The sequence below is a fragment of the Salvia miltiorrhiza genome, chromosome 6 (genome assembly GCF_028751815.1).
Source record: "Salvia miltiorrhiza cultivar Shanhuang (shh) chromosome 6, IMPLAD_Smil_shh, whole genome shotgun sequence".
Lineage (NCBI taxonomy): Eukaryota > Viridiplantae > Streptophyta > Magnoliopsida > Lamiales > Lamiaceae > Salvia > Salvia miltiorrhiza.
The window spans coordinates 2,616,644-2,631,884 of NC_080392.1; the positions used below are offsets into that span (position 1 = coordinate 2,616,644).

The 15,241-nt window shown below is 35.4% G+C and overlaps 1 protein-coding gene and 2 long non-coding RNA genes across 4 annotated transcripts; 1 reads left to right on the forward strand and 2 right to left on the reverse strand.

The window, feature by feature from the left end:
* Nucleotides 1-630: 630 nt before the first annotated feature.
* On the reverse strand, nucleotides 631-3,134 carry LOC130987892 (uncharacterized). 2 transcript variants are annotated; one of them, XM_057911596.1, is made up of 8 exons: nucleotides 2,821-3,134; nucleotides 2,583-2,724; nucleotides 1,871-1,993; nucleotides 1,728-1,772; nucleotides 1,491-1,537; nucleotides 1,260-1,346; nucleotides 1,079-1,130; nucleotides 631-992 (listed from the first exon to the last, which is right to left on the reverse strand). In XM_057911596.1, exons 1-8 carry the CDS (start codon nucleotides 2,911-2,913, stop codon nucleotides 976-978), a joined length of 606 nt encoding a protein of 201 aa, XP_057767579.1. In that variant the 5' UTR covers nucleotides 2,914-3,134; the 3' UTR covers nucleotides 631-975. The 2 variants fall into 2 exon arrangements, with proteins under 2 accessions (XP_057767579.1, XP_057767578.1); XM_057911595.1 differs by having other exon boundaries at nucleotides 631-1,130; nucleotides 2,821-3,078.
* LOC130987893 (uncharacterized) lies at nucleotides 1,744-5,790 on the forward strand. Its single transcript, XR_009089871.1, has 2 exons — nucleotides 1,744-1,856; nucleotides 5,428-5,790. It is a non-coding gene; the product is annotated as an uncharacterized LOC130987893 (long non-coding RNA).
* A 964-nt stretch (nucleotides 5,791-6,754) lies between these two features.
* On the reverse strand, nucleotides 6,755-9,285 carry LOC130987894 (uncharacterized). Its single transcript, XR_009089872.1, has 3 exons — nucleotides 8,758-9,285; nucleotides 8,618-8,674; nucleotides 6,755-6,839 (listed from the first exon to the last, which is right to left on the reverse strand). It is a non-coding gene; the product is annotated as an uncharacterized LOC130987894 (long non-coding RNA).
* Nucleotides 9,286-15,241: the final 5,956 nt, after the last annotated feature.

Genomic DNA, 15,241 nt, shown 5'->3' on the forward strand with positions numbered 1-15,241 from the left:
TTAATCTCCCTAACGACAAATCTTGGAGCAGAGCTTGTGTCCGCTAGTACTATTTAGGTAAATTGGTTTATAATCTTACTTATCAAGGTTAGGTCAATGTCCAAAACAACCTAAAAACTTTCTTGAATGTTGATCACATGTTAATTATTGATAAGGAAATTAATAGCCGCCATTTTGAAACATGTACTATTGGTAAACAGTTAACCACCGTTTTAAGGGATAGGTTCGATTGAGAATTTTTGTTGATCATTCTGAATAAGTCAATAACTTTTTCGAATAAATTAAAAGACTACACAAACAAACATACGCATAAAACACGCCCCCTTCAGGATATAAACCCAAGCAAAAACGCCTATTCAGTAAAATTGTTGACGTATTCAATGAAATCATTGGCTTATTCAGACCGATCAGATATTCATTCTCCATTTTCTCTATATTTAACATTCTCTATTTGATCCTTTCTCCCGTCTTACAATAGCTTAATTCAAATTATAATAAAAAAACAAATAACATGGTGTCCATGTGTTGACTGAGCAATAGAGTGATTAATGCCTAAGACCAAAGATCTTAACTTCGAGTCCACCGTGACGTGGTCTTTAATTTTCTTTATTTAATTGTTAAGTTATACTCTAGAAAACAAACAAATAACATTATCTATTTAACATTATCTATAAAATTAAGTGATTAATTTTCTTTGGAGCTTTGATCTCCAACATCTACCTCTACATTCGGGATATAAATTAAACTAGAAATACTAAAACTATGTCTACCTCATGTAGCCAAGTTGAATATATATTTTCACCGGTCTGTACATTCGGAATATAAATTAAACTAGAAATACTAAACTATGTCTACCTCATGTAGCCAAGTTGCATATTTTCACCTGTCTCCAAATCATTAACATGGATTTTTGATGAATATGCAAAAGAGGCTCAATTGAATCGAGTTTCGTCATGCAATCCGGGGAATGGTTACTCAATATATCGGCTCATCTGCAAAAATCGCACGTTCATTAGCGAAAATCAAAGGAAACATAAATATGGATGGAAGAAAGCATGAGCGAGATCAAGCATAATACCATCCTCTTCAGCCATGTTAAAATCATCTTCATCGTCATCACAATATTCACCCTATAAATTGCACAGAGGTATTAGCTACGTATCATTTAATTCTCACCCAGGAATTATTTCACACAAATCAATGGAAACTGGAATAAGGTAAGTCAGAAGCGCAAGGTCGTCTGAATACATATAGTATACCTTCACATAATCATCATCGCTGAGTTCTCCATCTTCTATATTTTCTTCCTCTTCTGGTTCCTCCTCTTCATCTTCTCCTTCCTTTCCCTAAAAACACAAATTTCCGAGACAAAAAAAAAAGGAAAAGAAAAAAAAAATGACATAGTAATCACAAAAAATAAGACTTTGCTCTGAGTAAAATAGATGAAGTTAATGCTAAAAAGAGTTTCAATTGACACATGTAAAATATACCTTAGAATTCTCCTCAAGCTTCTCAAAGTGATCAAGTTTGTTCAAGTCTGTTATGATCATTTCAAATTTTCATTCAGTCAGAAGCATATTCTCAAAACAAAATTATAAAGAAAAGAGTTTTCACAAATAGGACATTATTTAAGTAACATCCGTGACTACAATGATCACCAACACATAAAGAATCTCTATCTCCTCTTCCTCTCGCCACAAATAAAGACTTAATTCTTGCCAACTTACCTATATCTTTGTCCCACTGAACTCTCCTGACAATACGTTTTTCACCTGTAACGTAATATATGACATATATGAGACCAAGAAATGTTATGGGCAATCTACAAACAAACATCAACTGATATCCACCAAAAGGTATGAACATCAACCTCTGGCTAGTTCTGCAGGCATATGATCTTTGTCCATCATTATGAGGTGCCAGAGTGGTTGCTCAACAGTTGTTTCTTGCGATTTCTTATCTGAGAACCTAGCTATGTCCACTTTTTGCACTTCTGCAGTAATAATATAAAGAGATATACCAGATTAACGGAATCAAAAGGAACTCGAAAGATACAATTATCAGTAGCAATTCAACTGCACACTAAGTTCATAACACTGAAGCAGGACTATATATTCAGATGAGATATATTACCTTTCCTCTTTATCATTTCCGACTTTTGTAGCATTTTTTTCTACATCAAGCCTACAACATAATACAGTATATCTGCAACATGTCCAAACTGCAGGAAACTCACAACTGGAGAATTCTCTTTAAGTTTTATTTCATATGCACACATTTATGGTTTATGATTTATGAGGTGCAGATGAAATTCTTTATGCTATTTTCGCATGACACTATAATTTACTTTTAAGCACACGGTTAAGCTAAACTCTTCATCTCCATTGCAAGATTATATCCTTAGCGAAAGAGATACTCACATTAGGTCTCCTAATACAGAATTGATAAGCATTAACATACAAATTATCATACAACCCCAAATCTAAAACCGGATCATGGCAAAAAATTTCGTCAGCAGATGGATTAGATAACAAAGTGCCAAAAACAAAGAATGGATGGAAATGGAAAAGGGGGAAACTTACTCTCAAGGGTTAGGCTTTTATCTTCGTAATGGTAAGGAGATGTCTCGAAAAAGGTCTGCAGATTCTGTGACCAATTCACGAACTGAGAATACTTTCTTACTTCTTCCTTAGTGTAATTCACAGCTCCTAAACACTCGATTTCCTATCAATCAATCAATCAATCAATCATATTCGTCTCCGAATCAAAACTACGCCAGATAACCAAACTGCGTTAAAAGAGTGCGATATTTCTGGTTACCGGAAAATAATCGAAAGCCAGTTCGTTCGCCCTAGGCGGTCCACGGCCACGGCCACGGCCACGGCCGCCGCGGCCCCCTCCTCTGAATGCCATGTATTATACGGTCGCCTTACCTTCTGTTGGGAACTTGGGCGTTACGGCTGCTGCTGCGGAGTCGCCGGACGGAGGCACCGAGGCCGAAGGAGGCAGGGCGCAGAAAGACTAGGTGAGGGCGGCGCACTGCTTCTGCTTGTATCTTAATGAAGTATACGAGAAAATATTAAATTAATATAATCATATTAATTTAATGTTTTCAATTTAAGTGTCAATTGATTTTTAATCGAAATAAATCCGCAAATCTAGCGTCTTTTGAATGTTGCAAATGCAACTAATAAAATAAAGGGTTAATTTTCCTCAAAATAAAAAATAAAATAAAGGGTTAATTATCTTATAAATATATGAATTATACTCAAATTTTAATTTTTAATTAAAATTATTTTTTTGTCAAAAAATATACTATAAATTTTTATTTTTAAAAATTTGATATGTGCCCAAAGTTCATTAGCTAATAACTTGATTGTGTGGAGTATGATGAAAAATCTGAAGGTATTATTGAATAGCTTTTGACGTTATCATTCTAATGATATTTATGTTGTTAGGTTTTGATCATCGAAAATTATCGAAAAAATTGCATAAAAGTTGATGTCACGAAACCCTACATTTTTTCTTTTTATTCGTTCACTTATAGTGATTAAAACTCAATAATTCAAGTATTAACATCAAAAACTTTCAAAGTACCTTTGGATTTTCCATTAGATCCAGGACAATCAAATTACTTGTCAGCGGATTTTTGAGCTTATTGTTAAATTTCACATAATTAAAAATTTATTTATTTTCTTATAAAAAAATTAAATCTAGCTAATTAAAAAATTTAAAATTAAATTAATTCATGTATCTATAGACAATTAACCCTAAAATAACATTAAAATTTTGCTCTTAAATTCTTAATGCTTCTTGTCACTAGACAAGTTTCACGCACTACAAGTATATTCAAGAGCTAAAAGCTAAGTGCTCTTTAGCTTTTGTAGGTATTTTTATCTAAACTGTCACGATGTTCGTCTAGAAATGGATCCAATTTATTAAATTTTAATAATTGATTTATAGGATTATATTTTTTTACTGATGCTTTGACTGACTTTGATATATGAGCATGAGCATGTATGTTAATTTCTCTCTTTTATAAGTTGGGGATTTCAAACAAGAAATTCATTCATACAAATATATACTCCCTCCGTCCCACTAAAAGTGGCCACATTTCCATTTTGGTTTGTTCCACTAAAAGTGGCCACTTTCCTAAAATGGAAATGTTTAGTATTTAATTAAGTTTAATTAATTAATTTAATTTAAAGTTTGAAGTAAATTTAAACCCTAACACACACAAATCACACACAAACACACACACACACTGAGCGCCTCCCTCTAACACACCCTCTCCCTCTCCTCTCTTCTTCTCCGGCGGACGGCCGCCGCCCCGCCCGCCCTCTCGTCTGCACTCTCCGGCCAACGGCGCCGCCGCTGCGCCACTGCCCTCTCTCTTCCTCACTCTTCTCCCTTGCTCAGAACAAACAACCAAGATCCGTCCAGCCAGAGCGATTCGGAGGGATTCAGGCGAGAAGCGACGCGACGGCGCCGTCGATTTGCGCCACCATTGTAATACCCCGAATTTTTCCTCAATATGATTTTAGAAGAATGTTTGGGTTTAGAATTAAGTTGATTCGCACCCCGGAGAAAATTTGTTTTAATTCAGATAAATGGTTTGTTAAAATTTTGAGGCAAATTTGTCAATGGGCCTTATTTGATTATATTTTGGGCTGTATTTTTGTATGAAGAGAGCCTCTTATTAAATTACTTTGGGCCATGAATTTACTTATTTGTGAATTGAGTTTTTAAAGTAAAAACTGAGCAAGGGTATTATTGAAACCCTTAGCCCAGAAAAATGATTTTTAAGTTTTATGTTGAATTTATGAAAACCCGGGTATTGCGAATCTAGTTAGAAAATGATGACAAGTCATGAAGGTTAAGCTTGATTTTAGGACTATGAGTTTAAGATGAGAACTTATCTTGTAGGTCCTACAGAAGAGGATATTTAGGCTTTTGGTCAGCTGAGTTATATTGTTTGGATTTTCTTCAAATCAGGTGAGGCTTTATTTACGAAATGTATGTTTGAGCTAATAAGCTCTGTTTTATGAAAAGTTAAAGTTGATGGTTCATGCTTAAAATGTTTTTGCTCTCTATTGGTTATTGCTTCTACCAGAACATTGTTGGCTCCGCCAACCAGAACATTGTTAGCTCTGCTAACCAGAATTGTGTACGTACACCAGAACCTGTTGTCTCGAGAGATCGGTGACAACCAGTTGTAGATAGCATGCCCAATAGATGGCCAGGAAAATATGAGCTCAGATTATTTTAGTATGCATGGAATGACTCACTTTAAAAACATTCTGTGTTATACTGTTTAAGGCATGAATTATCTTTTTCAGTAAATGATTTTTAAAATGTTTTTAAATGGCTCAACCCACTGAGTACACTAGTACTCAGCCCTGCAATTGTTTTCCAAACCTTTTGCAGATTGAGCAACTGGTGGTGATGTGCGAGGTTGAGGAAGAGTTGTTGCTATGGATTTTGAAGAAATGCTATGTTTACTTCCTCTGAAATAAATTCACTTAGTGAATATTGTCTGATGCCTAACTTTGTTAATACTTTTACTCATATTTTTGATATGAATTTCACTCTCCATCACTTTCTTAGCGATTGTTTTCCGCACCTATTATATGCTTTGTATGAGACGTTGTCTTGGTCTCAGACCTTCGAACTTCCGATCCTGATAGGGAGAATAATTATGTTATAATGTCGTACTTGTTCTCATTTAAATACGGTATAATGCCCAACCCTCAGGGCACATTACTTATTTTATTCAAGTAAAGCTTAGTAATCCTGTCACATAGCCCATTTCTTTTTCTCCCGAGAAATCAGGGCTGTCACAACCATGTTCCGATTTTGAGGGCTGATCTTGGAGATGGTGGCTAGGGTTTGCAGCGCCTCGAACAAATCCGACTGTCACGACCGGCCCTAATTAAGGATAATTAAGCCGGGGAAACCGTGACTAATGGAGGGAGATTAGAAGCGGGGTAGAAAGGGGAATAATCAAACAAGAAAGGATCGCATTTCATCATTTAACAAAAGGAATATTTATAATATAACAGAAGTTTAGTCGTATAGACTCAAATAACTAGTAAGTTCAGATATCTCTGACTTAGCCAAATAAACATAAAACTTCTGAGTACGCAGCGGAATAAGGTTCTGATTACATGTATGAAGACATGTAACCCTAGAGTTCATTAATACATAATAAGACAAAAGAATCCCGCTCGTCACTTCAACACCATCGGTAGCTGCTCAACCTGCACATTTAGAAATATATGCAGGGCTTGAGTACAAAAGTACTCAGTGGGCACGTATGCCTAAGTATAAAAATACATGCTTCAAAACTGTAAATTGTCATGCCATCATAAACAGTACAGCAAGGGAGTTTTTCGCTTAAAAAGGCCCAAGCTTACTAAATTTATTTGTGATTCTTAAAGTTCGTCTGCAGACTAAGTTCTCTTGTAATCTATCATATCTGGAACTGTGTGCCGGAGAGGTGGCCACCTCTCACGGACACTTGACCGGCCAACCCGCTAGATGACTCACGGTCACTGGTGTACACTAGCCCTGGCAGGATAGCTATCAACTGCTCAGGACCCGAATTCGATTTCATAATAACTGGCAAAGCCACATCAGATAGATATCATACCAAACATTGAAACATTTATGGCAAGACAACAGTTGAAAAAAAAATTTCAGTTCAAAGATTTTGCAATGAAATAACTGTTCAAACATAACATTAAACTCATTTGATATATATGAAAGTAACCCACCTGATAGCAAAGCTTTGCTACAGATTAGTGACTCCTTGACGAGCTCTTATTCTTGCGCTCGACCTTTAATCCGAGAAAATAACGTAAGACTTTAAATCGAGGGAAAATTCTCAATTAAATGAGAATGCGTAATTAAACTATGCATGAATCTCGTATGCATGAACTATTATTCTGAGATAATAATCAGGGAATTTCTATTGTTAATCCAGGCTATCGGATTTAAACAAAAGCTAAGTCTCGTCTCATGAAGCCGGATAATTAACAAAAATTAATCCGTTCTCTTCGGGGTGTTCTAATCCGTCAATTAAATAAACCCCGCTCCTCGTAGTCAATAGAAAATAAATAAATACTTCAGCTTATTCGCTTTATAACCTCATAATTAATCGGCTTAATAAATATGAATAAGTAATGTTATAAGATTAAATAATTAAAAGGCTCAACATAAGGCAACCTAATAATTAAGTAACAGTGGGCTTGAATAATTAACATGAGAGGCCCGATTGAAATAATTCATCGGCTCAAGTAATTAAATAAATCTTGGCCCAATAAATAAATAATTTGATTAACTGGGCTCAATTAAATAAATTAAACGAGGCCCAACGAAGATAATATAACAGCTCAGTTAAAATAAAATAGATGGGCTTCAATTTAAATAAATTCGGCCCAATGAAATAATGTAATAAAAGCCCATCTGAGTAAAATAAATAAGGCCCAACTGAAATGATACAGCAGCCCAAATAAGTGAATAATCAAAGGCCCATATAAATAAAATCAGAAAGCCCAATTGAAATTAAAAAAAAATAGCCCAACTCAAATTAAAATAGGAAAAAGCCCAAATCTTCCCCCCCCCAACATCTCGGTTCTCTCTCTCTCAATACACACTCACACGCACCCACACAAATAGATCTCTCTCTCTCTTCTTCTCAATACAACCGATACCTCTCTCTCTCTCTCTCGTTCACAGCCCACCAAATCCGGCTTCGTCGATTCAGCGCCGCTGTTTCTGCAAATCCGGCGGCACCCGCTGCTACCTCCGATCTATTTTCCCCTCTTCTTCTGGAGTTCGTTCAAGGCGGGGAGAGCGAGCCCTAACTCACAAATTGAAGGTCGCCGTCGTCACTGCAACCTCCGGCGAACAGCCGATTCTTGTTCGTCTTCCTGCGTCGGTCTCTCTCACTCTCAAAGAAACACACACACAGACGCACATCTCACCCTCTCACGCGATCTGCCGCCGCCGCCTGAGACCCGCGAAGGATCCGGCGCAACCGCCGCCGACAGGTGTTGCTGTTGCCGCTGCTGTCTGAGATCGGTGGTCAAAACGCCTGCTGGAGGAACGCCGCCGCCGTTAGCTCGTCCGAAGTCGCCGCCAACTACCGCTGCTGTTTAGCCGGAGTCGCGGCCTGGAGCTGCTGCAGCTCGTTCGGTGGTCAGTGGCTCGTTGGAGGAGCGCCGCCGTCGGCCGCTGCTGTTGACAGCAAGAGCCCGGCAGCCGCCTCTCCCGGAGCCGCCGTCGCCGTGAGTCGCAGAGCTCCGACAATCCACTACCCTCTCAATCCATTTAATCGATTCTCAATCGGACAAGGCAAGGTGAAATCTTCTTGTTTTGCTTACATCTCAAATTATGCTCGTTTACTCCTATGTAATCTGTCACTTGTTCATGATCGCATAGTTGGGTGTTTACTAAGTTCAAGATGCTTATAACTTGTTATTCTAGAGTGCATCAGATTGTGAAACTTATGATCTCTCTACTGTACGACATATCTTCCCTATTTGATGCAGATGAACTGTGATATGTAAGATATGGATGTGAACTGAATTGAATATTAGGATAGCATGATTACCTTGAATGTTTGTGCTTTTGGTTGGCTGCGGTGATGTTGAGTTCAATGAGAAGATAGCTGAAAACAATTTGTGTATTTTGTTTGCTTAACAATGCAGGAGGAACTTAGGAAGAAACTGGAGAGGATCAGGTCAATCTTACCTCTCGAATCTTGCAGCAATTATGACAACTTCCTCAAGCTGTTGATGCGTAAAGAGAAAAGGATTTGGTGGGTGATATAATAAGGAGTGAAGTTGGTGGCTGTAGAGGGAGAGAAAGCATGGCTTTTGGTGGTTGAAGAGGTGGGGAACAAAGGATGGTGGCAGCACACTTATTTCTTTCCACTAACCTTAATGATTTTCCTTTATTGCTTTAATGATTTTCCTTTATTGATTCCTTGTCGGCTGATGGTATTAAACAAGGAATGGTGTTGCATTTGATGTGTAGTAATGTGGGATATGGCTGAAGTACAGCTCTTGCCTCTTGGGAATTATAAACTTGTAGTACAGTAACGCGCTTAATGAAATACTAATCTTGAATTCTTACTAATGTAGCGTATATATATATACTCGCACGATATTTGATTTCTTGCTTGCTAGCATCGATGGACTGTAAAATAAATCTAAATTAAATCCGTAGATTTAATTCTCCTCACAAGCCGGAAATAATCCACGACTTAAGTAATTATAAATAATAGAATCGATAGTCTCATCTCGCTTAATTAATTAACGTGACTTTGCTAAGTCAGTTATAACTCTGAAATAATATCATTGACTGCTTTAATAATATGAATTCAGGATCATAAGCTGAATTCATATCAGGATATTAACCGTTTTCATTCACTGATGAACAAAAATAAACACTCATTACTGGATTTAAAATATATAAAAGAGCGGGTCACTACACTGACTCAACTTGTGATTTGAAGGCTCCGCCGCCCACTTCCATCATCTCCCCTTAATCTCTCTTCCTTCCGTCACCACGCTGCTTCAGGGTTTTTTTTTTTCAGAGGGATTCGGGCAAAATCAACGAGAGCTTGGTGGATCTGTGCGCTGTAGGGTCGAGACATTCGAAGGGATTCAGGTGAAATCGACGAGAACTTGGTGGATCTGTGTGCGGTGGGATCGAGAGATTCAGAGGGATTCGGACGAAATCGACGGATTCAGAGGGAGTCGCTTGAATCCCCTTACGATTTTCTGTAATTCGGCCGCCTGAAGAACTTCTGGTTTGCGATTTGAGATGTCTAGTTTGGGTGTCTGGTTTGCGATTTGATAGAGGGGCGAGCGGCGATCGCCGGTGTTGCCGTCGCCGCTGTCGTCGTCGGCGGCTTGAAAATGGAGAAGAAGACAAGTTCAAGAAAGACTTAATTAATTCTTTAATTTTAGTGGACCACACTTTAATTAAAACATAACCATCCCTTTCTTAATCTCCGTGCCGAAAAGAACGTGGCCGCTTTTAGCGGGACGGAGGGAGTATATATTTGTATGTCATCGATATATGCACGTAGAAAGCAGTGGCAGAGCCACATAGAGCTAGGGGCGGAATGAAGCCACTCCCAAATTTTATGTTAATATTTTTTTTCACATTTGTATGAATAGTTGCAGATAATGTCCTATCTGCGTACGGTTATTTTTTCACAGTTGTGTGGTGTAGAAATCCCCCTTACGTACAAATAATTTATTTAATTATATAATAAATACCTCTTGTAATTTTTATTAAAAGAGAGAGAGAGAGAGAGAGAGAGAGAGAAAAGAGTGAACATAACTAACCTTTAGTCATGTACATTAAGAAGATATTTTCTGAACAATTTATAACAAAAAGATTTTGCAATATTTTTAATTGATGAGTACAGATCAACATTAATTGTTACTAATTTTTCAAATAGAAACAATTAGTCTGCCAAATATTTATTCTTAAATTAGTTATAGTGTATTATATTTATTTAATATATAAAAATATTATTTATTTCTATTATTTATATATTTATTATAATAATTATATAAATTGATCAAGAAAATTTGACTCGGGGACCACCGCACTCAAACCCCCTTAACAAGTTGAGGCACTCTCCCGTGCAATCAGTTGCATTGTGCAACTAATTTCTGAATGACATTATTTCAACATACAAATGATACTTGGAGATCTTCAAGTGTTATTTGTATGTTGAAGTAATGTCATTCGAAAATGTTCAAGTGTCATTTTCCGAATGAAGTAGTGTCATTTTAAAAATCAATTACATGATACAACCGGTTGCAGAGGAATATTTGTGTAACAAAGTTTAACCCTCCCAATGAAAACTTCTCGCTCCATAGCTAGCCTCCATCGTTGCGTTAATTTGTACATAATACACGTTGCATGGTTGGTGTCATTTATGGGCGTGGAAAATTGGAACTAATTAGTATTATATATGCATGTCTTTTCTAACAAAGAAAATATATATATGTGCATGTCAGCGTAACATTTATTATTGTATCAAGTTCTCGTCTTGCTGGTTACATATCAGATCACCTATTCACTGTGGGCAAATATAACGTGCTCATCACTGATGTGACAATTGTAATTAGAGTAAGATAATTTTAATTAGAGTAATATTTATTAATTTTCCTTTTTGATTAACATTGTCATATCAGTGATGAGCACGTTATGTTTGCCCACGATGGATAGGTGATCGATTTCTGTATAAAGTTGCACTTAATTAACCTCATTATTAATAAATAAGTTGACCAACATAATATTTAAAGCGAGAAATATTTCCAAGCATCTTATGCGAAGTAGGAAAGATGCGAAATGGCTAGTATAAGAGTTTGCTATGATTTATGCAACTTTTTGCACAAAGAAGCTTGGAATAATGTTAAATATTCATAAAGATGGCTTCACAAATATTACACTTGGCATAACCTCATAAATTCAAGCCTAAAATTTGGCACCATAATCATTAAGTCAAATCAAACATTAAGAAGAAATCATTCGTAATGATTTACTATAATTTCCAGTTCGGGCTTATTAGTTTTGAGTTAGGGTGTAATTATATTTTATCTTTGATTGTTTTAAAATGACCCGATGTTAAAAAAGGATATTGTCCTAAAATACCTAAAATTTGTTAATTTTATGATTTATATCATAATTTTATTTTTTTTTGCTAAAAAAATATAATTTTAAGATTGATTTTGAATCGCCTCACCAACGTCAATTTCGCTCAAATCCAATCTAAATAGTCCATTGATTAGAAGGTTTAAGCAACACTATAAACCAATAATAGGGCAGAATAGGACAATTTCACCCAAATTCAATCTATATAGTCTCACGATTTGCAATTGGTCATTGCGGTATCAGACTAGATTTGGGAAAAATTGTCCATCATGGGATGATACACGATCAATCTTAAATTCATGTATTTTTGGTATTAAAAAAAAAAAAGATGATCATGATATAAATCAGTTAATTGACAAACTTTGAATATTTTCTGACAATAATCCTTTTAAAAAATCACCTTAAAAATTGGGTAAAAAATCCAAATCTTTTTCAAAAAAGTTATAAATATGACACGAGCGTATATTATTGGGCTCAGAGTTTTGACGTGTAAGGCCCGAATTCGACATTGTTTTGATGCTTGATTGAAAAAATAAATCACATAAAATTCATGTAGGATTCATGCATTGCACGTTTGAATTTTGAGCTTAAAATTAGACTCGAACTCTATTTTCAATTTTTTAAAACCGGGTTGTTTTTGAGTTTTTTTGGAAGTCGGATCAGTTTTACGACTCGGCCCCAAAATTGGGTCATAAAGATAATTAACCTTCTAATTAAACCATACCTCTTATTAATTAAGGCTTGAATTTATCAATTTTCAACTAATATTTATTAGTCCCAATTATAATTTAACTAGGTCGAATGATGTTTGTATTGTATGGCTATAAAGTGAGGATCTAGATTGTGTGAAGGAAGAATGGGTATATATTCTAAAGGGAAGGGCGCACGTGTTGGTGTCAAAATGAAATAGAAGAAAATAGAAGATGATTAAAATTGACCTACTTTTATTTAATTTAGAGCTTTGAACTATTTTTAAGTTTATAATCTTTTGACTTTAATTGTTCCTATTTTCACTTTTCAAATTAATGCAAATCAATCGTTGATGTTCTTTTCAAAGAAGGACCAAATCAGTGCTAGACAATTCGGTTAGATACTAGTAGAATATTTTCAAGTAATTATGACTTTTGTGTTTTTATCTTATCTGATTGTGTTTTCAGTAATACTATTTAGAGGGGTGTTTGGGTAAGCTTATTTTAAAGAGCTTATAAATTCTTGGAGCTTATAAGATGTTTCAAGAGCTTATAAGATGTAATTTTTAAGAGCTTATAAGTTATCAAAGTGTTTTGATAATTGAGCTTATAAGTTAGAGAGAGAGAATCGAAGAGAAATGAACTTAAATGATTAATGATGAAAATAATAAATTATAGTTGAAAAATATTTATAAAATGATTGTTGCATATGAGATTATAAAAAAATAAGTTGGGGTAGATGAACTTATTTTTTGAGGAGCTTATAAATTCTTGGAGCTTATTTTGTCAAACACTTTGAAAGAACCTATAAACGAGGAGCTAATAAGCTCAGCCAAACACCCTCTAAATCTGCTCATTGTTATACACAGAGGTTTCGATTTCGGATTGGTTTGTAAAAAGTAAAGGTGTTAGTTCACATGTTGTGGTTTAGGCTTTAGTCGATTTCAAATGAGCATGGAATATATATATAGGGATCAAAAAAGAAAGCTAAATGTAAGAAGAATAAGGAATGAATCTTGGCCCTTTAAATCTGCCAATCCAACGGCTCTTGAATTTCTTAATAATCTGAATTAATAACTCACTAAAAGGATAGATTTGTCATAACATATTTAAGTGATCCGAAAATATCTTTAAATAATATGGCAAGATTTGATTATTTCCTTAATCTTAGCAAAACCACAATCCTTAGTGAGCAGGCGTGAATATCCTTTATTCCCCACAATTACTCCAAACATCCTCATCGGAGTTTCGTTCATTTACGTGACTCTGTGATTAAAAAAAAACCTTGAAGAACAACCTTATTTTTTCCGGCGCCAAACATCCTCATCGGAGTCTCGTTAATTTACGTCGACTCTGTGATTAAAAAAAAACCTTCAAGAACAGGCTTATTTTGGCCTTCGGTCGCCGTGTGAAGTGAGGCGGCGAAGAGAGCTCGCACAGGAGCTTCAGTTGGAGTTCCAGTGGTTAAACGAGGGGAATCGGAGCGATGGAGGCGGCGAGCTTCAGAGGATGTGTTCAGTGCGAGGAGAAAGAGGTGCTGGTGGTTCGCGGTGATAGCGAGCAACGGCGTGAGCTCGGTGAGGGGGAGATGGAGCTCGGCGAAAGGGAGGATGGAGAGTGAAGCGGCGGTGCAGCTGCTTTTGTTGTGCTGCTGCCGCTACTTGTGGCGTGCCGTTGCTGTCCGGAGGTAGCGAGACGAATGGCGTCGACGGCGTGAGGCGACGGTGTTTTGTGAATGCAGAAGAGAGAAAAAGAGAGAGAGAGAGGGAGAGATCTGTTGTTTAACTGAGTTTTTCTGTTGTTTCAGAATCGTAATGTAGTTATTCAGCAGATTGTTCACATTATTCGCATAACTTGAAAGTTTATTCAGTCTATAAATGCAATATGTTAAATTATTCAGATATGTTAAATATTCTTTCAGCAGAGTCTGTATTTCATATTTTGTAACATATTCAGTATATTTTTCACTTTATTTTCAAACATTGAAAGATTATTCAGTTTAATTATAAATGTCATGTGTTAATACAAATCCATTCAGTAAGACTAATATTATAAAATGAAATAAAACTATAAATTATACTGAATAAATATATGACTTAACAAATAAACTACAATATATACTGAATAACACATAAGCTAACTGCATATTTCACTAAAATCAGACTCTAATCATACTCGGATACTCCATTGTTGCTGATACAGAGATTAAAAATACATGGACATAAAAATTAAAAATCTTTTATGTTCGAAATTTATAATTTATACAATATATTTTGTTTAGATTCAAAATATTTTATGTTAAACTCATATATATTAATTTTCGTTCTTTGTGTGATAAACAATAATTATATTGTATTTGAATATTGTTCATAGTGTACCTAAATAAGAATTATATTTTTGCGAATAAGGATATTAATTTGCTGAATAACATTCTTTGTACGATAAACATTAATTATATTGTATTTGAATATTGTTCAAAACGTACCAAATAAGAATTATATTTTTCCGAATAAGGATATTAATTTGCTGAATAACTTTCTATGTACGATAAACAATAATTATATTGTATTTTAATATTGTTCAAAACGTACTAAATAAGAATTATATTTTGTGAATAAGGATATTAATTTGCTGAATAACTTTCTCTGTACGATGAACAATAATTATATTGTATTTGAATATTGTTCAAAACATACCAAACAAGAATTATTTTTCCAAATAACGATATTAATTTGCTGAATAACTACTCATACATTATGAATAAGTTAAATATTTTGTTGAATACAGCCCCCAAGACATATTTTTCCAATATGTCTCAAGCGAATCACCATTTTGAAACAACATAACCCCTGCAAGAGTACCAACTC